Here is a 23,816-nt window from a genome sequence, read left to right as displayed (position 1 = left end):
GTTATCTGGATCTCATTAGAAAGGATGGTAGAGGCAGGAACCATCTGAACATTTCAATAGCACGTTAATAAATATTTGAAATATGGCATACAAGGTGGGCCAAATGCTTAAAAATTAAAGTAAATGGTATTGAAGACGATGGACAAACACGATGGGCCAAGAGTCACATTCCTGTAAAGTTGACTATATTGAACAGAAAAAGCAATGGTGACAGCTGAGGGATGAATAATTTCTCATATGTATCTTTAAGATCCAGAATGCATCGTCTTAGTGTGAGTAGATTCAAAGCTTTCAGAAGAGAATTGGACAATTATCAAAACATTTGCAGCGCTAGAAAAACGATGTAACAGCAGGAACCTTCCAGGAAACCTACTGAAACAACGGACCTAATAATCTCTTGCGTTTCTGTATCCATTCTGTGCACTGTTACCAAATTCTAATACAAACGTTTTACATTACTCTAGATAACCTGAAATATTTGGAATGTGGTTATATTTATAAACAAAAACAAAAAATGCTGAAGAACTCAGTAGGTCTGGCAGCATCTGTGGAATGAAAGCAGAGTTAATATTAAACTCAGTTCTTTGTTTTTTATGATTACATTCATAGTTGGGAAGTGTGGGTTATTCCTTCAAGCAACTGGGGCGTGACCAGTCCATAAAATTGTTAAGATTGACAAAATATTTAAAGAGGTAGATTTTTGAAATAGTAGGAACTTGATGAGCGGCACCAAGGAGTACTGAGGCAGACCCGCCATGATTTTGTTGAGGACGGACAGGCTTGAGGGTACCAAAAGTCTATTCGTGCTCCTATTTCTTATGTTATTATTTTGAAAATATTTTTCAATATTGATCAGAAGTCATCTGCATCGATTTTCAGGGAACTGAAACTTTTGGTGACAACTAGCTTTTTAGCCTTCAAGTTTTTCAGATCTTTAATGCCCATCGAAACTGGTCAGGAGCATTCGACGGAGCAGTATTTATAGCAGATATAATGTAAATAAAAACAAGACTGAGCAAACGAGTACACAATATCGCTAAAGGGAATTATTCCAATGACAAATTTGACTTAAATATCTGAAGACGTTTCACAGTTCAACTATTGAATTGACAAGTATCCCAACTGAATGCAATATTAATGGAGGCGCGGTGGCCAGGACTATTGTCACCCAGCACCAGCGTCACGGGTTCGATCCTAGCCTTGCGAGTGTGGGACTTGCATGTTCTGCCTGTATCTACATGGTCCCCGCTGGGTGCTTGGGCTTCTTCGCAAAGTTCAAAGATGTGCATGTTTAAAATTCTCCCCCGTGTCCAATGATGCCGAGGTGGATGAGCCATGGTAAATGTGGAGTTATAGGGATATAGTAAGGGGCTGTGTCTGGATTGGATACTTTTAGGGAAGCCTGTACAAACTTAATGGGCCGAGCGGCCTCTTTCTGAACTGCAGGGGATCTGTGTAAGTCATCCTTTATTTGTGGGCATTACAGAAAGTGATTTCAAGTAGCCATGACATTATTGACCATTGAACTGACATACCTCAACAGCCTTTACAATCTATTTGTTTTATTGAATAATTAAACGCTCCTATCAAGTTTACAACAAATATTTCAAAAGATTCTGTACAATCACATTAAAAAAAAGTTTCTAAGACCCGTTAGTATTTCTCTGCAAAGGAATACTAAAGTAATGGAAGCATGTAATACAGACTTCTACAGACAGCAATTGTAAAATGTAACGCCTCCCCATCTAGTGTCACAAATGGGTTTTGCATTTACAGAAAAATTATTTCCGTTATCGCTTTAAAACGCTTCCAAATCAGTGTTTTGTTTTATTCTAAAAAAAATGAAAACACGAAGAACAGGAATGAAGACCGCAAAAGGCGAGGACAAGTTATTTTACTCGTGTTGCTGGAAAGCGGATTCACCCGCAAAGATTTTCTTCCGGAACAAATATTTTAAATCTTACATAAGAGCAGAGCGAATGAATCTTGGCGTTCAATTTTAGGGCACTTTAGATTCCAAGTCAACAAAGGCACGGTGACTCAGTGGTTAGCACTGCTGCTCCACAGCGCCGGGAACCCGGATTCGATTCCACCCTCAGACGACTGTCTATGTGGAGTTTGCACGTTCTCTCAGTGGGCTTTCTCCCACAGTTAAAAAATGTGCAGGCTAGGTGAATTAGCCATGCTAAATTGCCGATTGTTTACAGGATATGCAGATTAGGTGGGTTATGGAGGGGTGGGGTTGGGTGGGCTGGTCCGAGGGTCGGCGGGGAGTTATTGGCCCCAATGGCTTCTTTCCATACTGTAGCAATTCTACAAACAATGCTTGAGGAAGACCGTCATTATCCACAAAAAGTTGGAATAGCCACACCACTAAGACTAAATGCTGTTAATTGTTCGCTTTAATGTGCCATGTTTGTTGAAATCACTAAGGTTCCCCTCCACGTACAAATGATTTGTGATAAAGCTTGCGTAAAACAGTGTATTAGGATGGTATATCAAGCCCCTGGTAAATCCTTATGCGAGCACGCGAATATAGATGAGGACCGTTAAGTAGTAAACTCATTTTGCTGGAGGATTCCTCCCCCAGTTTCTTGATTCGGCTACTGCTTCGCAGAGATCGATCGACAACACTAGAGACAAAACAAAAGTGCAGATGCTGGAATCCAAGTTAGACAAACAGGAGGCTGGAAGAACACAGCAAGCTAGGCAGCAACTGGAGGAAAGAAGTCAACCTTTCGGATATTACCCTTTTAATCCTAGACAAGGAGCGGCAAACGAGGCTGCTTACATATAATTCATATCAAATTACCCTGCTCTGACAGTCCTCGGCGAGCCTACTGAGCGAGGGAACAGGATTTGTATAAAACAAATCACACTCACTATCCTGCAAAATCTATCTCTATTGCCTCTACTGAACGGCTACAAAAAAAAACTTAGGTTGCACGTGTTGGAAGTCCTACGGGAACATTAGTGACCGAACGAGGTATTTTCACTCAAGACTGTCAAATGAAAGCTGAACAGATGTAGCTCGCACTCTACAAATGTCTTTATTTAAAATGCAGCCAAATTACGCCACACGCCTTTTTTTTACTCCACACCACACTGGTCTGAATAAACAACCCTAGAGAAAAGTCGCTCTGAACATCCACGCCAAACGATTTTTAAAAGAAAACATTCGTGGTTGGATGTGAGTACCATTGGGTATCGCAGCATTTATTGCCCAGAGGGTCGTTAAGGGTTAACTACATTGCTGAGAGTCTGGAATTACATGTAAAGCAGACCAATTAAGGATGACAGTTTCCATTCTCAAAAGGACGTTAGTGAACTAGACGGGTTTTCACAATTCTTAAAATTCAGATTTTTTTTGTTTTCAATTCAAATTTTACCGTTTGCCACAGTGGAATTCGAGCCCACGTCCCCAGATTTAAGATAACAAAGTGTGAAGCTGGATGAACACAGCAGGCCAAGCAGCAGCTCAGGAGCACAAAAGCTGACGTTTCGGGCCTAGACCCTTCATCAGAGAGGCCCCATTATTTCTGATACAATTTCGTCCCCAGATTTAAACTAGGTTTCTGGATTAATAATCTAACATCAATACCATTAGGCCAATCCCTTTCCCATTCAGTCAATCTGAACAAAAAAAGTTGATAAAACGGATTAAGAAAGCCCCCGTTACTTAATGAGCCAGAGCACGCGACGCTGAATCAAAATAAAACTCAGGTTAAAAAGCCACGAGGTGTAAAGTTCAGCGACTTCCAGTCTGGAATATTGTCAGAAAGTTTGTTCTAGTGGCGAGAGTGTCGTTGTGGGGATGAAGTAAATGCCGGCAATTTCTTCCCACTTCCTCTAGGACGAGGGAAGGGGAATTCGGCTCAGCTTCAGCTAACACCGTGGCTCAATTTAGGAGAGTATTCCTGCTCCTGAGCCGAGCTAGGTTCCGAGCCCTGTATGCCGGGATCTGAAAACTGGTCGTTAGCACCACCAAAGGAGGAGATTTTCAGACGTAGTTTGTGTGGTAAGCTCTTCAGCCAGGCTGGCTCATCACTGCTCTTAACTTGCTGAGTGGCACCTGTATCTGGCTGCTTGTCAATGGGGGGGTCCGACGGCAGTTGCAGCGTCAACAGGTGAGTCCTGAGCCGGCAGTTCTCTTCCAGTAGCTCCAACAACCGCTGCTCCAACACTAACTCCCTGTAGCGCCGCTTCTGGCGCGACCTGCGCGCCGCTTCGTTGTTGCGGCGTCGCCGCTCCCAGTAAACTGTGTCCTTCAGCTCTTCCGGCGTGAATTCGCGGCTCCGACGGGCAAGGGGACCCATTGCTCGCGAGCAGGGAGACACACTCGACGCAGTGGCCATAACTTCTACACGTCAACCTCCCTCCAAATACTGACACCCTGGGCCTCTAGCTGCACTTTTGTGCTTGCTACCGGTCTCAGCTCCGCCTCTATTGCGGATCTGGCTTCCGCTGAGGTTTCTCATCGGCCGTTAAACCGCCGGCTCAGACCGACACCTCTGTAGTCCCTGCAAGATGTAAAAAGTGACCTCCTAACAACAGAGACAAATCTGTTGTGACAAACACCCACCCGATCGTGCAAATAAACCTAATGTGTAGTGCCCAAGCTCAATGGGAGAAATGCTGGGAGAACACCAGGTGAAATTCCCTTTAACAATTTCACAAAACATAGGAATTTAGGGCATTTTCGGAGCGTCTTGCACTTTACGTTTTAGCAATTGTGCACTCTTGTTTACAAAAATCAATGAGAAACCCGGACTGGCGAGTGGAAAACAAAACATTTGAGGAAGGAGCCTAGAGGCCCGGAATGGTAATGTATCTTTTCTCCACGCAGATCTGTGGAATTTGAATGATGTAGGACTCAGCTCTCTCCTGAGATTTTGATCTGTTGCACACTAGCATGGAGAAATTTAGTATATATCCAGATTTACTGGCGGAGGTGGGGAAAACAAAATATTAAATCAGATCAACGAAGCAAAGCTAGTCATAACTAGAAAAGAATGAATCAAAGTCATGATCGAATGCATTGCTGCAGATCTTTGAGAATGTTTGCTTTCTGGAATATCGAAAAATTACCTATCAATAGGCTGCAGACACAAGAAGTACAATGCTAAGACTATTATTATCCAGATGTATCAACACTATTTAAACGTGAAGATGATCAGGGAATGATTTGGAACAATATGTTTTGGCATTAATAAACTGCAAGACTCCAAGCATCAGTTTTGAGAAAAATTGCTTGCTTGGAAGTCCAGTGTGCAAAATGCAGCTTGACAAGACATTGCCTGCAGCAGGAACATTTTAGTTCAAAATTTGAAAGTTATGTTCATCTCTTCATTAAACTAATTCCACATAGGGGGGTGCACTGAACATTGTGATTCCCAAGAACTTGCACCAGCCATTTCATCTTCTGGAAGAGGAAAAATTAACCAAAAGAAACAAAAAATGCCGGATAGACTCAGCAGGTCTGGCAGCATCTTTGGAGAGAAATCAGTTAACATTTCAGGTTGAGCAACCCTTCTTCAGAACACAAAATATTTCAAATGTGGCCTAACTAAAGTTTTTATATAGCTGTAACATGATTTGCCAATTTTTGTATTCTACTAATGAAGGCAAACCATACTCTATGCCCTTTTGAATACCTTATCCATTTGTGTTGCTGCTGTCAGGGAACTGTAGACTGCACGCCTAGATCTCTCGGTATGTTAATGCTACTAAGGATTCTGCCATTTATTGTTTACTTCCCTCCTGCATTAAATGTATCAAAATGCATCGCCTCTCATTTGTCTGGATTAAAGTCCGTCAGCCATTTTTCCACCCAGTCTCCAATCTATTTATATCCTGCTGTATCCCTTGGCAATAGTCCTCATTATCCACAGATTCCGCCGCCTCCACCCGCGCCCCCCCACCCCGCAACCTTGGTATCATCTGCATACTTATTATTCAGACTACCGATATTCTCTTTCAAATCATTTATATATAAATGTTACAAACAACAGGGATCCCGGCACTGATCCATGAAACACCACCTTTTACAGATCTGTCAGAAAAACACTCTTCCACCGCAATTCTCTGTCTTCTATGACTAAGGCAGTTTGTGTGCTCATCTTGTCAGCTCACTGTGTTCCAATGTTACTTCATCCTTTGTATTAGCCCGCCCTGAGGGACCTTGTCAGAAGCCTTGTTAAAGTCAATACAGACAACATCTACCTCCTGCATTCATGAATCACTGTTGTCACTCCTCAAAAGTCAATCAACTTTAAGACGTGATCCTCCCTGCACAAAGTTATGCTACCGATCACTAAAAGTTGGTATTTTTTCAAATGTGTGTAAATCCTATAGTTAAGGATCTTATCCAATAATTTCCCTACATTCGATGAAAGACTCACCAGCCTGTAATTTTCTAAATGATCTCTGTTGCCCTTCTTAAACAAAGGACCTATTATCCAGTCCTCTGAAACCTCTCCTGTGACTAAAAAGGATACAAAGATTTCGAACAAGGCTCCAACAATGTCCTGACTTGCCTCCCTCAACATTTTGGGATAGATCCCATCTGGTCCTGGTAACTTACTGACTTAATGCTTTTCAAAATACTCAACATCTTGTTTTGTATTGACATGACCTAGAATATCAACATATAGGGGCAGCACAGTGATTAGCACTGTTGCCTCACAGCACCCGGAACCCGGGTTTGATTCCACACTCGGGGGACTGTGTGTGAAGTTTACACTCTCCCCATGTCTGTGTGGGTTTACTCCAGGTGCTCTGGTTTCCTCCCACAGTCTAAAGATGTGCAGGCTAGGTGGATTGGCCATCTAGATTGCCCATAGTGTTTGGGATGTGTACTTTAGGTGAGTTATAGGGGGTTGGGTCTGGTGGGATGCTCTGAAAGTCAGTGTGGACTCGTTGAGCCGAAGGGCCTGTTTCCATACTGTAGGATTCTATGATCTATGATCATACCCTTCCCGAGACTCACCATCTACCATACTCTTCACCTGTGAATACCAATGCAAATTTTTCATTAAGGACCTCACCCGCTTAGTCTAGTTCCACGCACAGATACACTCCAGTCTTTGAGTTCACCTACCCTTTCCCTCGCTATCCTGTTGCTCCTTATATGTGTGTAAAACACTCTGGGATTTTCCTTAATTATATTTTCCTAGGACATTTCATGGCCCCTTTGAGTCCTGCTAATTTCTTATTTGGCTTCTTACCTCCTATCTTCGTATTCTTCAGGGCTGTTTTTCTTTAGTTTCCTAAGCCTTTCACATGCCTCCTTTTTGACTAAGTTCTCAATTTTGCCTGTCATCCGAGGGTCATGGATCTTGGAATCTTTATCCTAGTCAGTTGCCTCTAAATGATTCCCACACACAAGATGTGGATTAATCCTCAAACAGTTGCTTCCATATTAAGACCGTAAGACATAGGAACAGAAATTAGGCCATTTGTCCCATTGAGTCTGCTCTGCCATTCAGTCATGGCTGATAAGTTTCTCAACCCATTCTCCTGCTTGCTCCCCATAACCGTTGATCCCCTTGATAATTAAGAACCTATCTATGTCAGTCTTAAATGTACTCAATGACCTGGCCTCTGTAGCCTTCTGTGGCAGTGAATTCCATCGATTCACCACTCTGGCTGAAGAAGTTTCTCCTTATCTCTGTTCTAAAAGGTCTTTCCTTTATTCTAAAGCTGTGCCCTCAGGTCCTAGTTTCCTACCAATGGAAGCATCTCCCCAACATCCACTCTGTCCAGGCCATTCAGTATTCTCAAAGTTTCAATTCGATATCCCTCATCCTTCTAAACTCCAATGACTATAGTCCCAGAGTCCTCAAACATTCCTCATATGTTAAGCTTTCCATTCTTGTGAACCTCCTCTGAACCCACTCCAGGGATAGTACATCCTTCCTGAGATATGGGGCCCAAAACTGTACACAATACTCCAAATGTGGCCTGACCAGGGCCTTATAAAGCCTCAGTAACACATCCCTGCTTTTATATTCAAGTCCTCTCAAATAAATGCATTTGCCGTCCTGTCTACTGACTCAACCTGCAAGTTTACCAAGGGAGAATCCTGGACTAGGACTCCCAAGTCTCTTTGCACTTCAGACTTCTTAATTTTCTCCCCATTTAGAAAATAGTCCATGCTTTTATTCTTCTTATCATAGTGCATGACCTCACAATGCCACTTTTTTGCCCATTCTCCTAACCCGTCCAAATCCTTCTGCAGCCTCGCCACCTCAATACTACCTGTCCCTCCACCTATCTTTGTATTGTCTGCAAACTTAGCCAGAATCCCAATAGCTCCTTCATCTAGATCATTTACATACAAAGTAAAAAGTTGCAGTCCCAACACTGATCCTTGTGGAACACCATTGGTCATCGGCCGCTATCCTGAGAAAGACACCTTTAGAACATAGAACGTAGAACACAGAAAAGTACAGCACAGTACAGGCCCTTCAGCCCATGATGGTGTGCCGTGGAATAACCCTAAGCCAAAAATAAAATAACCTAACTTACATTCCCCTCAATTCACTGCTGTTCATGTTCATGTCCAGCAGTCGCTTAAATGTCACTAATGACTCTGCTTCCACGACTACCACTGGTAAACTATTCCATGTGCTCACAACTCTCTGGGTGAAGAACCTCCCTCTGACATCTCCTCTATACCTTCCTCCTAACACCTTAAAACTATGACCCCTCGTGGCAGACAATCCTGCCCTGGGGAAAAGTCTCTGGCTATCGACTCTATCCATGCCTCGCATTACCTTGTACACCTCGATCGGGTCACCTCTCTTCCCCCTTCTCTCCAGAGAGAAAAGTCCGAGCTCAGTCAACGTCTCCTCGTAAGACAAGCCCTCCAGTCCAGGCAGCATCCTGGTAAACCTCCTTTGCACCCTCTCCAAAGCCTCCACATCTTTCCTATAATAGGGTGACCAGAACTGGACACAATATTCCAAGTGTGGTCTCACCAGGGTTTTGTAGAGCTGCAGCATAACCTCGCGGCTCTTAAACTCGATCTCTGTGTTAATGAAAGCCAAAACACCATATGTTTTCTGAACAACCTCATCCACCTGGGTGGCAACTTTGATCTGTGCACTTGAACACCAAGATCCTGCTGTTCCTCCACACTGCCAAGAATCCTGCCTTTAATCCTATATTCAGCATTTAAGTTCAACCTTCCAAAATGCATCACTTCGCATTTATCCAGGTTGAACTCCATCTGCCATTTCTCAGCCCAGCTCTGCATTCTGTCAATAATTTATCCCTATTCTCTGCTTTCTGCCTGACAGCCAATCTTCTATCCATGCTAGCATCCTGTCTCTAACACCATGGGCCCTTATCTTACTCAGCAGCCTCCTGTGTGGCATCTTATCAAAGGCTTCCTTGAAGTCTAGGTGGATAACACATATTGGCTGTCCTTGGTCTACCTTGCTTTTCACGTCCTCAAAGAATTCTAGCAGATTTGTCAGGCATGACCTCCCCTTGATGAAACCATGCTGACTTTGCCCTATTTTGCTCCACACTTTCAGATATTCAGAAATTTCATCCTTTACAATGGTTTCCAAAATCATACCCACGACCATGTTTAGGCTAATTGGCTTGTAATTTTCCATCTTTTAGCCTTACTCCATTTTTAAACAGGGGTGCCACAGTAGCAATTTTCCAGACCTCTGGGACACTCCCTGACACTAGTGATTCCTGAAAGATCACCACTAACACTTCCCCTATCTCTTCAGCTATCCCCTTTAGCACTCTGGGGTGTAGTCCATTTGGTCTAGGTGATTTGTCCACCTTCAGGCCAATCAGTTTTGCTAGCACGTGTTTTTGGTGATGACCACCATACTCAGCTCTACCCCCAGAATCTCTTGAATTTTTGGGATATTTCCATTGTGAAGACTGATGTGAAATAATTATTCAGTTCCTCAGCCATTTCCTTGATCCCTACTACTATCTCTTCGCCATCATTTTCCAGTAGTCCAATGTCCACTTTTGCCTCTCTTTTGCCCACTATATACCAAAAGAAACTTATAAAGTCTTCATTTATATTACTAGTTAGCTTACCCTCATTTTTAGTCTTCTCCCTCCTTATTTTGTTTATTTTTGTTACACTCTGTTGGTCTTTACAAGCTTCCCAGTCCTCTGGTTTCTCACTGCCCTTTGCCACATTATATGCTTTCTCCTTTGCTTTTATGCTATCCCTGACTTCCTTAGTCAGCCATGGTTACCTCAATCTCCCTGTACCATGCTTCTTTTTCCTCGGGATGAATTTTTGTTGCATCTCTTGAATTACTCCCAGAAACTCCAGCCATTGCTGTTTCACTGTCTTTGCTGCTGGGCTCCTCTTCCAGTCAATTCTGCTCAGCTTTTGTATGTCTGTAGTCACCTTTATTCCTCAGTTCCTGCCTTCTATTGTGGTAGTTAGCCCGCTCCCAGTTTCGTACTTTCACCTGAGGACCACTTTATCCATAAGTAACTTAAAACTTAGAAAATTATGGTGACTGAACCCAGAATGCTTCCCCACTGAAACTTTGATCACTTGGCCGGACTCATTTGCCAATATCAGGTCTAGTTCTGGATGTGAGTTTGCTCGCTGAGCTGGAAGGTTAGTTTTCAGAGGTTTTGTCACCTTTTTTTTGATTTGAAAAAAATATACTTTATTCATAGTATGTACAAAAAATAAAACATTTATACACTACCCAGTCATGCAAGCCACTCCGGGTTACCCAGGGGGTACGTACACCAACTAAAGGAAAAAACAAAACAGAGAAAAAAATACAAAGCAAAGAAACCACCCCGGCAGTCGTCACCCCGCACAGTCCCAGTTGGCCCCCTGACCAGTTGGGGAAGGCGCCAACTGGGCCCAGTTACCAGATAGGGTTCTTTTTCCTATTCTGGACGAGGGGGTTCATATGGTGGTCCTCCCCACCACGCCTTGGCGGCAGCTGCCCCAAGCTTTAGCGCGTCCCTCAGCACATAGTCCTGGACCTTGGAGTGCGCCAGTCTGCAACACTCGGTCGGGGTCAGTTCGTTCAGCTGGCAGACCAGTAAGTTGCGGGCAGACCAAAGAGCGTCTTTCACCGAACTGATGGTCCTCCAGGCGCAGTTGATGTTGGTCTCGGTGTGCATCCCCGGAAACAGCCCGTAGAGCACGGAGTCCGGCGTCACGGAGCTGCTCGGGACGAACCTCGACAAATACCACTGCATCCCCCTCCAGACCTCCTGCGCATAGGCACACTCCAGAAGGAGGTGATCAACATTCTCGTTCCCCACCGCAGCCACCTTGAGGGCAGCGTGCGGTGGTGCAGAGATTCCGGGCATGCATAAAGGATCTCACTGGCAGAGCCCCTCTCACCGCCAGCCAAGCAATGTCCTTGTGCTTGTTTGAAAGTTCTGGCGATGAGGCATTCTGCCAAACGACTTTGGCAGTCTGCGTGGGGAACCACACAACGGGATCCACCCTCTCCTTTTCCCGGAGGGTCCCGAGGATACTACGTGCTGACCACTGCCTGACGGCCTTGCGGTCAAAGGTGTTTCCTTTCCAAAATTTCTCCACGAAGGACAGGTGGTACGGAACGGTCCAACTACTCGGAGCGTTCCGCGGCAACGAGGCCAGGCCCATCCTTCGCAACACCGGGGACAGGTAGAACCTCAGTAAGTAGTGACACTTGGTGTTTGCGCACGGAGGATCTACGCACAGCTTGATGCAGCCGCACACAAAGGTAGCTGTCAGGGTGAGGGTGGCGTTCGGTATGCCCTTTCCCCCATTTCCCAGGTCTTTGTACATGGTGTCCCTGCGGACCCAGTCCATCCTCGACCCCCAAATGAAGTGGAAGATGGCCCGGGTGACCGCAGCGGCACAGGTCCAGGGAATAGGCCAGGCCTGCGCCACAGACAACAGTACTGAAAGCCCCTCGCACCTGACAACCAGGTTCTTACCCGCGATGGAGAGGGACCGGAGCGTCCACCTGACCAGCTTCTGCTTCAATTTGGTGATATGCTCCTCCCAAGTCTTAGTGCACGCCCCAGCTCCACCAAACCAAACACCCAGCACCTTCAGGTAGTCTGTCCTGACGGTGAAGGGGATGAAGGAGCAGTCGTCCCAGTTCCCGAAGAACATGACCTCGCTCTTACCCCTATTGACTTTGGCACCCGAGGCCAGTTCAAACTGGCCGCAGATGTCCAATAGTCTACTCACCGACCGACGATCGGTGCAGAAGACGGCGACATCGTCCATGTACAGGGTGGTCTTGACCTGAAGGCCTCTGCTGCCTGGGATAGTCACGCCCTTCAGGCTCACGTCCTTCCTGATGGATGCGGCGAAGGGCTCCACACAGCACACGAACAAGGCAGGAGAGAGCGGGCAGCCCTGCCCGACTCCAGATCTAACAGGAAAACTGTCTGATTCCCACCCGTTGGTCGAGACTGCGCTAACGATGTTGGCACAGAGCAGCCGGATCCAATTGCGGATGCCCTCCCCGAACCCCAATTTGGAGAGGATGTCCCTCATGTAAGCATGAGAGACCCTGTCGAAGGCCTTCTCCTGGTCCAGGCTGACGAGGCAGGTGTCCACCCGCCTGTCCTGTACGTAGGCGATCGTATCCCTGATGAGCGCGAGGCTCTCAGCGATCTTCCTGCCCGGCACAGCACAGGTTTGGTCAGGGTGAATCACTGACTCCAGGACAGACCTGACCCGGTTGGCTATGACCTTGGCCAGGATTTTGTGATCCACGTTCAAAAGTGAAATGGGACGCCAATTCTTAATTTCTTCCCTCTCCCCCTTTCTCTTGTAAATGAGGGTGATGATGCCCTTCCTCATGGACTTGCACATTTTCCCTGCCCGAAGCGCACTATCGTACACCTCCAGCAGGTCCTGGCCGACCAGGCCCCACAGAGCGGAATACAGCTCGACCAGTAAGCCGTCGCTTCCGGGAGTCCTATCCTCTCCAAGGACTTGCGGGCTCTTGTCAGCTCGTCCAGGGATATCGGCCAGTCCAGCCACTCCCTCGTGCCGTCGTCTCCGTGATAGACGACAGGAACGACTCGGAGGCTGTGCTGTCCATGGGCTTCGTGTCGTACAGTTCAGCATAGAAGGATCTGCTGATCCTCAAAATGTCAGGCCGAGACGATGTCACCGAGCCGTCGTCCTCCTTCAGCCGGCTAAGCACAGAGCTCTCTTTGTGCACCTTCTGAAAGAAGAAACGTGAGCACGTCTCATCCTGCTCCACGGAGCGGACCCTGGACCGGAAGATTATCCGGGAGGCCTCCGCGGCGAAGAGCGAGGCTTGCTGGCGTCTCACCTCGCGGAGGTCCTCCGTGACATTGACCCCCATCAACTGCAGAAGGAGCAGGTTCTGCACCCTTTTCTGGAGTCGCGACAGCTTTCCCCGCCTCTTTCTTGACTTCTGAACACCCTTGAGGACAAAGAACCTCTTGATGTTCTCCTTCACCGTCTCCCACCAGTCGCCTGGAGACTCAAAGAGGGGTTTCACGGTTCTCCAACCGGCGTACTCCCTCTTAAGGTCCTCGACGCTCTTTGGGGTCAACAGAGTCGTGTTGAGCTTCCACGTCCCCTTGCCGGCCGGCTGGTCATCCTGTAAGTGACAGTCGGCCAGCAGGAGGCAGTGGTCAGAGAAGAACACCGGCTCGATGCCGGTGGACCTGACTGAGAATGTCCGTGACACAAACAGGAAGTCTATCCTTGAGTGGGTAGACCCGTCTGGCCGCGACCAGGTGTACCTCTGCTGCGCTCCGTCTGCAGGGGTGCTGAAGATGTCAAGCAGCTTGGCGTCCTTCACCGTGCCCGTCAGGAATCTGGACGTGACGTCCAGTTGACTCCCCCCACCCACTGTCCCCACGCCGGATCATCCATCTGCATCAATGATGCAGTTGAAGTCTCCGCCTAGGATGGCCGGCCTGGACGTAGCCAGCAGGGGTGGAAGCCGCTGCAGAACGGCCAACCTCTCACTCCGTACCGCTTGGGCGTACACGTTGATCAGCCTCAGGGGAGCGTTCCTATAGGTGATGTCAGCCAGTAGGAGGCGCCCCCCCTACCACCTCCTGAACTTGAGAGATGGTGATGTTGCGCCCCCGCAGCAGAATAGCCAGGCCCGAGGAGCGACAGTCGTTACCCCCCGACCAGATCGAAGGCCCACAGGTCCAGGCGCCGGACCATTTCCCGTACCTGCCAAGGTGCGGTCTCCCGCACTCCTGCAGAAACAGGAGGTCCGCTTTGATGGTGGTCAGGTAGGCCAACGTGGACGCACATCTTGCGGTTGACTTGACGCTGCGCACATTAATGCTCGCAACTTGTACCCCCATTGTGGGCAGTGACCGCAGTACCCTCCCCAAGTCCAAGGTCCAGCCCCTCCATCTGTCCCTTCATGCCCATTGCCCGGGCCAACTGCTGGACACTCTCCGGGCTGAGGAAACCGTCCGTGCTGCCTTCCGGGTGGCATCCCCCGGTCTGGGGCGCGGATGCAGGAGGGTCCGGCTCCGGGTCAGGCTGGGGACGCGCTATTTCCTCCTTCCCGCCTGGAAGTTCCGGGGGGCCCTCCAGTGCTCCAGCGGCACTTGACTGGGTGTCGGAGGGAGCCTCAGGACGCCTCCCGTCACCTGGAAGCGGGGTGCTGCTTTCCTTCCCCGTCGAGATCTTTAACTTCTGCTTCGGGTGGGCCCTCTCCGAATCCCCCTCGTCAGAGGAGCTCTTATAGCCCCCCAGTAGCTGCCTCTTCCCACCGGATGGTTGCGGTTCCTGGGCCCGTCGACGCACCTCCCTCCTCGCTTTCTGGACCATCGTCCACTCCCCTGGGTCACCTGTCGCCGCCTCCATTGACTCCGGGTTGTCGGGGGGGATCGGAGCCTGCAGGGGTTCTTTGCTGGCCTCGGGCCCATCCTGCGGGGCTGGGCCCTTCTGCACGGCCTGGCCCTCCTGCACAGTAGTGGGGTCCTTGCTGGGCCCTGGTGCCTTCCTCTCCTCCGGCGGGGGTGGCCCCGCATTGCCCCTGCCGGCGACCTGGGCGTAGGTTGTCCCCCGCCGCGGGCATGACCTATAGAGGTGGCCCGCTTCCCCACAAAGGTTGCAGCTTTTCTCTTGTGGGCAATTCTTTGCAAGGTGTCCCTCCTCCCTGCAGTTCCTGCAGATGGTGGCTTTGCAGTCGGCTGCCATGTGACCTGACCTACCACAGGCATGGCAGACTTTAGGTTGCCCTGCATAGGTCAGGTAGCCCCTGCTCCCGCCGATCGCGAAGCTGGACGGTGGATGTACAACATTCCCATCCGCGCCCATCCTCAGCGTCACCTTGACCTGCCTCTTACTGGTACAGATGCCAAAGGGGTCCACGATGTCAGTTAGGTCCCCTTCCACCTTCACATACCTTCCGAGGAAGGTCAGGACATCAACTGCTGGCACATGCGGGTTGTACATATGTACAGTCACCATACGGCACCTCTGCGCTGGCATCACAAACAGCGGGACAGCGGTCAATACAGAGAGGGGGCCCTCACCTCCCTTTCTCCTTGAAAACCTCCAGGAAGTGCTCACAAAGCTTGGCACTCCTGAAGGTCACGTCGTAAAAACCTCCTCCGGGGAAATCCTGCAGGCAGTAAATGTCCGCAGCGGCGAACCCACAACAGTTCAACAGGACCCTCTTCACGAAGAAGGTGCGGTCCACAGGTGCACCTTCATCCACCTTCTTTACAGAAACACGGATGGTGTTCCGGACCCCCTGACCTGGGGCACGAGCACTTCCTGCAGCCATCGTTGCAGGTTGGCTGCTCCCCTGAACCAGCATTAGGCTGAAGCCAGCATTAAGATCCACTGGTCGCAAGGGTGCACAGCCAACCCAACGTCCTCCTTTCACCTCCAAGACAGCACTCTCCTCCTCTCGGGCCACAAGAGAGTGGGTCTTTATTGTGTTCCAGATGTAAGCTGGTTCACTGAGCTTGCCGGTTTGTTCCCAGATGTTCCATCACCATTCTAGGTAACATCATCAGCGAGCCTCCAACGAAGGGCTGGTGTTATGTCCCGTTTTCTATTTATCTGGTTAAGTTTCCTTGGGTTGGTGATGTCATTTCCTGTGTTGGTGATGTCATTTCCTGTTCCTTTTCTCAGCAGATGGTAGATTGGCTCCAAATCAATGTGTTTGTTGATGGAGTTCCGGTTGGAATGCCATGCTTCTGGGAATTCTCGTGCGTATCTCTGTTTGGCTTGTCCTACGGTGGATGTGTTGTCCCAATCAATGTGCTGTCCTTCCTCATCGGTATGTAAGGATACGAGTGATAGTGGGTCATGTCGTTTTGTGGCTAGTTGATGTTCATGTATCCTGGTGGCTAGCTTTCTGGTGGACAAACAGGCAGAAAGCTAGTAACCAGGATACATGAACATCAACTAGCCACAAAACGACATGACCCACTATCACTCGTATCCTTATATACAGATGAGGAAGGACAGCACTTTGATTGGGACAACACATCCATCCTAGGACAAGCCAAACAGAGATACGCACGAGAATTCCCAGAAGCATGGCATTCCAACCGGAACTCCATCAACAAACACATTGATTTGGAGCCAATCTATCATCTGCTGAGAAAAAGAACAGGAAATGACATCACCAACACAGGAAATGACATCAGCAACCCAAGGAAACGTAAACAGATAAATAGAAAGCAGGACACAACACAAGCGCTTTGTCAGAGGCTCACTGTTGATGTTACCTAGAATGGTGACGAAACGTCTGGGAACGAACCTTCCCGCTCAGTGAACCAGCTTACATCTGGAACACAATAAAGACCCACTCTTTTGTGGACCCAGAAGAGGAGAGCACGACTGTGTTGGAGGTGGAAGGAAGACGTTGGGTTGGCTGTGCACCCTTGCAACCGATGGATCTTAATGCTGGCTTCCGCCTAACGCTGGTTCAGGGGAGCAGCCAACCTGCAACGATGGCTGCGGTGAGTGCTCGTGCCCCAGGTCAGGGGGTCTGGAACACCATCCGCGTTTCCGTGAAGAAGGTGGATGAAGGTGCACCTGTGGACTGCACCTTCTTTGTGAAGAGGGTCCTGTTGGACTGTTGTGGGTTCACTGCTGCGGACATTTACTGCCTGCAGGATGTCCCCAGAGGAGGTTTCTACGATGTTACCTTCAGGAGTGCCAAGCTTTGCAAGCGCTTCCTGGAGGTTTTCGAGGAGAAAGGAGGTGAGGACACCTCTCTGTATTGACCGCTGTCCCGTTGTTCGTGATGCCAGCGCAGAGGAGCCGTATGGTGACTGTACACATGTACAACCCGCATGTGCCAGCAGTTGATGTCCTGACCTTCCTTGGAAGATACGTGAAGGTGGAAGGGGACCTAACTGACATCATGGACCCCTTTGGCATCTGGACCAGTATGAGGCAGGTCAAGGTGACGCTGAGGACGGATGCAGACGGGAACATCGTACACCCACCATCCAGCTTCGCGATCGGCAGGAACAAGGGCTACCTGACCTACGCAGGGCAATCTAAAGTCTGCCATGCCTGTGGTAGGTCAGGTCACATGGCGGCCGACTGCAAAGCCACCATCTGCAGGAAATGCAAGGAGGAGGGACACCTTGCAAAGAATTGCCCACAAGAAAAAAGCTGCAACCTTTGCGGGGAAGCGGGCCACCTCTATAGGGCATGCCTGCGGCGGGGGACCACCTACGCCCAGGTCACTGGCAGGGGCAAAGCGGGGCCAGCCCCCCCCCGGAGGAGAGGAAGGCACCAGGGCCCTGCAAGGACCCCACTAATGTGCAGGAGGACCAGGTCGTGCAGGAGGGCCCAGCCCCGCAGGATGGGCCCGAGGCCAGCAAAGCGCCCCTGCAGGCTCCGCTGCCCCCCGACAACCTGGAGTCGATGGAGGAGGCGACAGGTGACCCAGGGGAGTGGACGATGGTCCGGAAAGCGAGGAGGGAGGTGCGCCGGCGGGCCCAGGCACCGCAACCATCAGGCGGGAAGAGGCAGCTACAGGGGGACTATAAGAGCTCCTCTGACGAGGGAATTTCGGAGGAGGCCCGCCGAAAACAGAAGCTAATGATCTCAAGGGAGAAGGAAAGCAGCACCCCGCTTCCAGGTGATGGGAGGCGTCCTGAGGCTCCCTCCGACACCCAGCCACGTGCAGCTGGGGCACTGGAGGGCCCCCCGGAACTTTCGGGCGGGAAGGAGGAAACAGCATGTCCCCAGCCTGACCCAGAGCCAGACTCACCTGCCTCTGTACCACCGACGGGGGGATGCCACACAGAAGGCAGCGTGGACGTTTTCCTGAGCCTGGAGAGCATCCAGCAGTTAGCCCGGGCAATGGGCATGAAGGGACAGATGGAGGGGCTGGACCTTGGACTTGGGGAGGGTACTGCGGTCACTGTCCACAATGGGGATACGAGTTGCAAGCATTAATGTGCGCAGCATCAAGTCCACTGCAAGATGTGTGTCCACGTTGGCCTACCTGACCACTGTCAAGGCGGACCTCCTGTTTCTGCAGGAGTGCAGGATTCCGCACCTCAGCAGGTACAGGAAATGATCTGGCATCTGGACCTGTGGGCCTTCGATCTGGTCGGGGGGTAACGACTGTTGCTCTTCGGGCCTGGCTATTCTGCTGCGGGGGCGCAACTTCACCATCTCTCAAGTTCAGGAGGTGGTGGGGGGGGGCGCCTCCTAGTGGCTGATGTCAGCTACAGGAATGCTCCCCTGAGGCTGATCAACGTGTACACCCCAGCGGTACGGAGTGAGCGGTTGGCCATCCTGCGGCTTCCACCCCTGCTGGCTACGTCCAGGCCGGTCATCCTAGGCGGAGACTTCAACTGCATCATCGATGCAGATGGAAGATCCGGCGTGGGGACAGCGGGTGGGGGGAGTCAACTGGAAGGCACGTCCAGATTCCTGATGGGCACGGTGAAGGACGCCAAGCTGCTTGACATCTTCAGCACCCCTGCAGACGGAGCGCAGCGGAGATACACCTGGTCACGGCCAGACGGGTCTATCTGCTCAAGGATAGACTTCCTGTTTGTGTCACGGGCGTTCTCGGTCAGGGCCATCGGCGTCAAGCCGGTGTTCTTCTCTGACCACTGCCTCCAGCAGGCCAGCAAGGGGACGTGGAACCTCAACACAACTCTGTTGACCCCAGAGAACATCGAGGAGCTTAAGAGGGAGTACGCTGGTTGGAGAACCGTGAAACCCCTCTTTGAGTCTCCGGGCGACTGGTGGGAGACGGTGAAGGAGAACATCTAGAGGTTCTTTGTCCTCAAGGGTGTTCGGAAGGCAAGAGAGAGAGGCGGGGAAAGCTGTTGCGACTCCAGAAAAGGGTGCAGAACCTGCTCCTTCTGCAGTTGATGGGGGTCGATGTCACGGAGGACCTCTGCGAGGTGAGTGGCCAGCAAGCCTTGCTCTTTGCCGCGGAGGCCTCCAGGATAATCTTCCGGTCCAGGGTCCGCTCCATGGAGCAGGATGAGATGTGCTCGTGTTTTTTCTTTCAGAAGGTGCACAAAGAGAGCTCTGTGCTTAGCTGGCTGAAGGAGGATGACGGCTCAGTGACGTTGTCTCGGCCTGACATTTTGAGGATCAGCAGATCCTTCTATGCCGCACTGTACGACACGAAGCCCACGGACAGCACGGCCTCCGAGTCGTTCCTGTCGTCTATCATGGAGGTCTTCGACGATGGCACGAAGGAGTGGCTGGACCGGCCGATATCCCTGGACGAGCTGACCAGAGCCCTCAAGTCCTTGGAGAGGAATAAGACTCACGGGAGCAACGGCTTACTGGTCGAGCTGTATTCCACTCTGTGGGACCTGGTCAGCCAGGACCTGCTGGAGGTGTACGATCGTGCGCATCGGGCAGGGAAAATGTGCAAGTCCATGAGGAAGGGCATCATCACCCTCATTTACAAGAGGAAGGGGGAGAGGGAAGAAATTAAGAATTGGCGTCCCATTTCACTATTGAACGTGGACTACAAAATCCTGGCCAGGGTCATAGCCAACCTGGTCAGGTCTGTCCTGGAGTCGGTGATTCACCCTGACCAAACCTGTGCTGTGCCGGGCAGGAAGATCGCCGAGAGCCTCGCACTCATCAGGGATACGATCGCCTACGTGCAGGACAGGCGGGTGGACACCTACCTCGTCAGCCTGGACCAGGAGAAGGCCTTCGACAGGGTCTCTCATGCTTACATGAGGGACATCCCCTCCAAATTGGGGTTCGGGGAAGGCATCCACAATTGGATCCGGCTGCTCTACACCAACATCGTTAGCGCAGTCTCGATCAATGGGTGGGAATCGTACAGCTTTCCCGTCAGATCTGGAGTCAGGCAGGGCTGCCCACTCTCTCCTGCCTTGTTCGTGTGCTGTGTGGAGCCCTTTGCCACACCCATCAGGAAGGATGTGAGCCTGAAGGGCGTGACTATCCCAGGCAGCGGAGGCCTTCAGGTCAAGACCACCCTGTACATGGACGATGTCGCCGTCTTCTGCACCGATCGTCGGTCGGTGAGTAGGCTGCTGGACGTCTGCGGCCAGTTTGAACTGGCCTCGGGTGCGAAAGTCAATAGGGGTAAGAGCGAGGTCATGTTCTTTGGGAACAGTGACGACTGCTCCTTCATCCCCTTCACCATCAGGACAGACTACCTGAAGGCGCTGGGTGTTTGGTTTCGTGGAGCTGGGGCGTGCACTAAGACTTGGGAGGAGCGTATCACCAAATTGAAGCAGAAGCTGGTCAGGTGGACGCTCTGGTCCCTCTCCATTGTGGGTAAGAACCTGGTTGTCAGGTGCGAGAGGCTTTTGGTACTGTTGTATGTGGCGCAGGCCTGGCCTATTCCCTGGACCTGTGCCGCTGCGGTCACCCGGGCCATCTTCCACTTCATTTGGGGGTCGAGGATGGACTGGGTCCGCAGGGACACCATGTACAAAGACCTGGAAAATGGGGGAAAGTGCGTACCAAATGCCACCCTCGCCCTGATGGCTTCCTTTGTGTGCAGCTGCATCAAGCTGTGCGTAGATCCTCCGTACGCAAACACCAAGTGTCACTACTTACTGAGGTTCTACCTGTCCCCGGTGTTGCGAAGGATGGGCCTGGCCTCGTTGCCGCAGAACGCTCTGAGTAGTTGGACCGTCCCGTACCACCTGTCCTTCGTGGAGAAATTTTTGAAGGGATACACCTTTGACCACAAGGCCATCAGGCAGTGGTCAGCATGTAGTATCCTCGAGACCCTTCGGGAAAAGGAGAGGGTGGATCCCGTCACGTGGTTCCCCACGCAGACTGCCAAAGTCGTTTGGCAGAATGTCTCATTGCCAGAACTTTCAAACAAGCACAAGGACATTGCTTGGATGGCCGTGAGAGGGGCTCTGCCAGTGAGATCCTTTACGCATGCCCGGACTTTCTGCGCCACTGCACGCTGCCCTTGGGGCGGCTGCGGTGGGGGGCGGGTTGGGAGGAAACGAGACTGTCGGTCACCTCCTTCTGGAGAGTGCGTATGCGCAGGAGGTCTGGAGGGGGATGCAGTGGTATTTGTTGAGGTTCATCCGAGCAGCTCTGTGATGCGGGACTCCGTACACTACGGGCTCTTTCCCAGGACGCACACCAAGACCAACATCAACTGAGATACAGGCTACTAGACTAGGTGGGATTGAGGTTCACAAGGAAGAGGTATTAGAAATCCTTCAGATCGTGAAGATAGATAAGTCCCCTGGGCCGGATGGGATTTATCCTTGGATCCTCTGGGAAGCCAGGGAGGAGATTGCCGAGCCTTTGGATTTGATCTTTAACTCGTCATTGTCTACAGGAATAGTGCCAGATGACTGGAGGATAGCAAATGTGGTTCCCCTGTTCAAGAAGGGGAGTAGAGACAACCCTGGAAATTATAGACCAGTGAGCCTTACCTCAGTTGTTGGTAAACTGTCGGAAAAGGTTATAAGGGATGGGATTTATAATCATCTAGAAAAGAATAAATTGATGAGGGATAGTTAGCATGGTTTTGTGAAGGAAAGGTTGTGCTTCACAAAACTTATTGAGTTCTTTGAGAAGGTGATCAAACAGGTAGATGTGGTGTGTATGGATTTCAGCAAGGCGTTTGATAAGGTTCCCCACAATAGGCTATTGTACAAAATGCGGGGGAATGGAATTGTGGGAGACATAGCAGTTTGGATCTGAAATTGGCTTGCTGAAAGAAGACAGATCCTTGAATATTGCCACCCAGGTTGACAGGGCTGTTATGAAGGCATACAGTGTTTTAGCTTTTATTAATAGAGGGATCGAGTTCTGGAACCAAGAGGTTATGCTGCATCTGTACAAAACTCTGGTGCGGCCGCACTTGGAGTATTGTGTACAGTTCTGGTCACCGCATTATAAGGATGTGGAAGCTTTGGAAAGGGTGCAGAGGAGATTTATTAGGATGTTGCCTGGTATGGAGGAAAGGACTTATGAGGAAAAGCTGAGGGACTTGAGGCTGTTTTCATTAGAGAGAAGAAGGTTGAGAGGTGACTGAACTGAGACATATAAAATAATCAGAGGGTTAGATAGGGTGGATAGGGAGAGCCTCTTTCCTAGGATGGTGACGGTGAGCACGAGGGGGCATAGCTTTAAATTGAGGGGTGAAAGATATCGGACAGATGTCCGAGATAATTTCTTTACTCAGAGAGTAGTAAGGGAATGGAACGCTTTGCCTGCAACGGTAGTAGATTCACCAACTTTAGGTACATTTAAGTCGTCACTGGATAAGCATGTGGACATACATGGAATAGTGTAGGTTAGATGGGCATGACAGGTCAGCACAACATTGAGGGCCGAAGGGCCTGTACAGTGCTGTAATGTTCTAAAAAAGTTCTAACAAACTGCGCCTGGAGGACCATCAATGTGGTGAAAGACGCTCTTTGGTCTGCCAGCTGAAAGAACTGACCCCGGCCGGGTGTTGCAGACTGGCACACTCCAAGGTCCAGGACTACATGCTGAGGGACGCGCTAAAGCTTGGGGCAGCCGCTGCCAAGGCATGGTGGGGAAAGACCACCGTATGAAACCCCTCGTCAAGAATAGAGAAAAGGGCCCTATATGGCACCTGCGCCCAGCTGGCGCCTTCCCCAACTGCTCAGGGGGCCAACGGGGACTCTGCGGGGAGACGACTGCCGGGGTATTTTCTTCGCTTTGTTTTTTTTTCTCTTTGTTTTGTTTTTTTCCTTTAGTTGGTGTACGTACCCCCTGGGTAACCTGGAGCAACTTGCAAGACTGGGTAGGCGTATAAATATGTTTTATGTTTTTGTACATCTTATGAATAAAGTATATTTTTTCAAATAAAAAAAGGTGACGAAACGTCAGAAAACTAACCTTCCAGCTTAGCGAGCAAAGTCACATTCAGAACCTTAACCTGAGCTACAAATCTTCTCAAAACTCGCTATCAGGTCTCGTGTGGCACCTGCCCTCATTGCCATATTTATATATTCTTTCAAAAAGCTGTCCAGGACAAACTTAACAAATAGTACCAGAGGCTTGGATGGGGGCTAAGGGTATCGCAGTCACTATGGGGGAAGTTAAGATCACATCAACCCTGTTGTTTTCCGTTTTCCATAATTTGTCCACATATCTGTTCCTCTATCATCTGCTGGGAGGCATGTTGTAGAATCCTATCAAAGTAATTGGACCCTTCTTATTCCTGAGCTCTACCCATATTGCCTTGCCGAAGAGTTCTCCAAGGTGGTATTCTCCTGACTCAGTGACACAACTCTCCCACTTCTTTTAAACACCTCTCTATCTCCCCTGAAACATCTAAATCCTGGAACTTTAAGATGCCAGTCTCCTCCCTCTCTTAACCAAGTCTCTGTAGTAG

At 49.9% G+C, this 23,816-nt stretch overlaps 1 protein-coding gene across 1 annotated transcript; it reads right to left on the bottom strand.

Annotated features, from left to right (window-relative positions):
* Window positions 1-1,585: 1,585 nt before the first annotated feature.
* Window positions 1,586-4,492, bottom strand: LOC125451119 (NFIL3 like protein-like). Its single transcript, XM_048527885.2, has 2 exons — window positions 4,073-4,492; window positions 1,586-2,633 (listed from the first exon to the last, which is right to left on the bottom strand). Exons 1-2 carry the CDS (start codon window positions 4,353-4,355, stop codon window positions 2,563-2,565), a joined length of 354 nt encoding a protein of 117 aa, XP_048383842.1. The 5' UTR covers window positions 4,356-4,492; the 3' UTR covers window positions 1,586-2,562.
* Window positions 4,493-23,816: the final 19,324 nt, after the last annotated feature.

Source organism: Stegostoma tigrinum, chromosome 3 (assembly GCF_030684315.1).
Source record: "Stegostoma tigrinum isolate sSteTig4 chromosome 3, sSteTig4.hap1, whole genome shotgun sequence".
Classification (NCBI taxonomy): Eukaryota; Metazoa; Chordata; class Chondrichthyes; order Orectolobiformes; family Stegostomatidae; genus Stegostoma; species Stegostoma tigrinum.
Note: the sequence above shows the minus strand (reverse complement) of the source record. Positions and strands in the feature narration are given on the sequence as shown.

Coding starts and splice junctions, on each gene's coding strand:
- LOC125451119 (XM_048527885.2), bottom strand. CDS start 4,355: ATGGCCACTGCGTCGAGTGTGTCTCCCTGCTCGCGAGCAATGGGTCCC. Junction 2,634..4,072: donor TGACAAGCAGCCAGATACAG/GTGCCACTCAGC, acceptor TTTTGTCTCTAG/TGTTGTCGATCGATCTCTGC.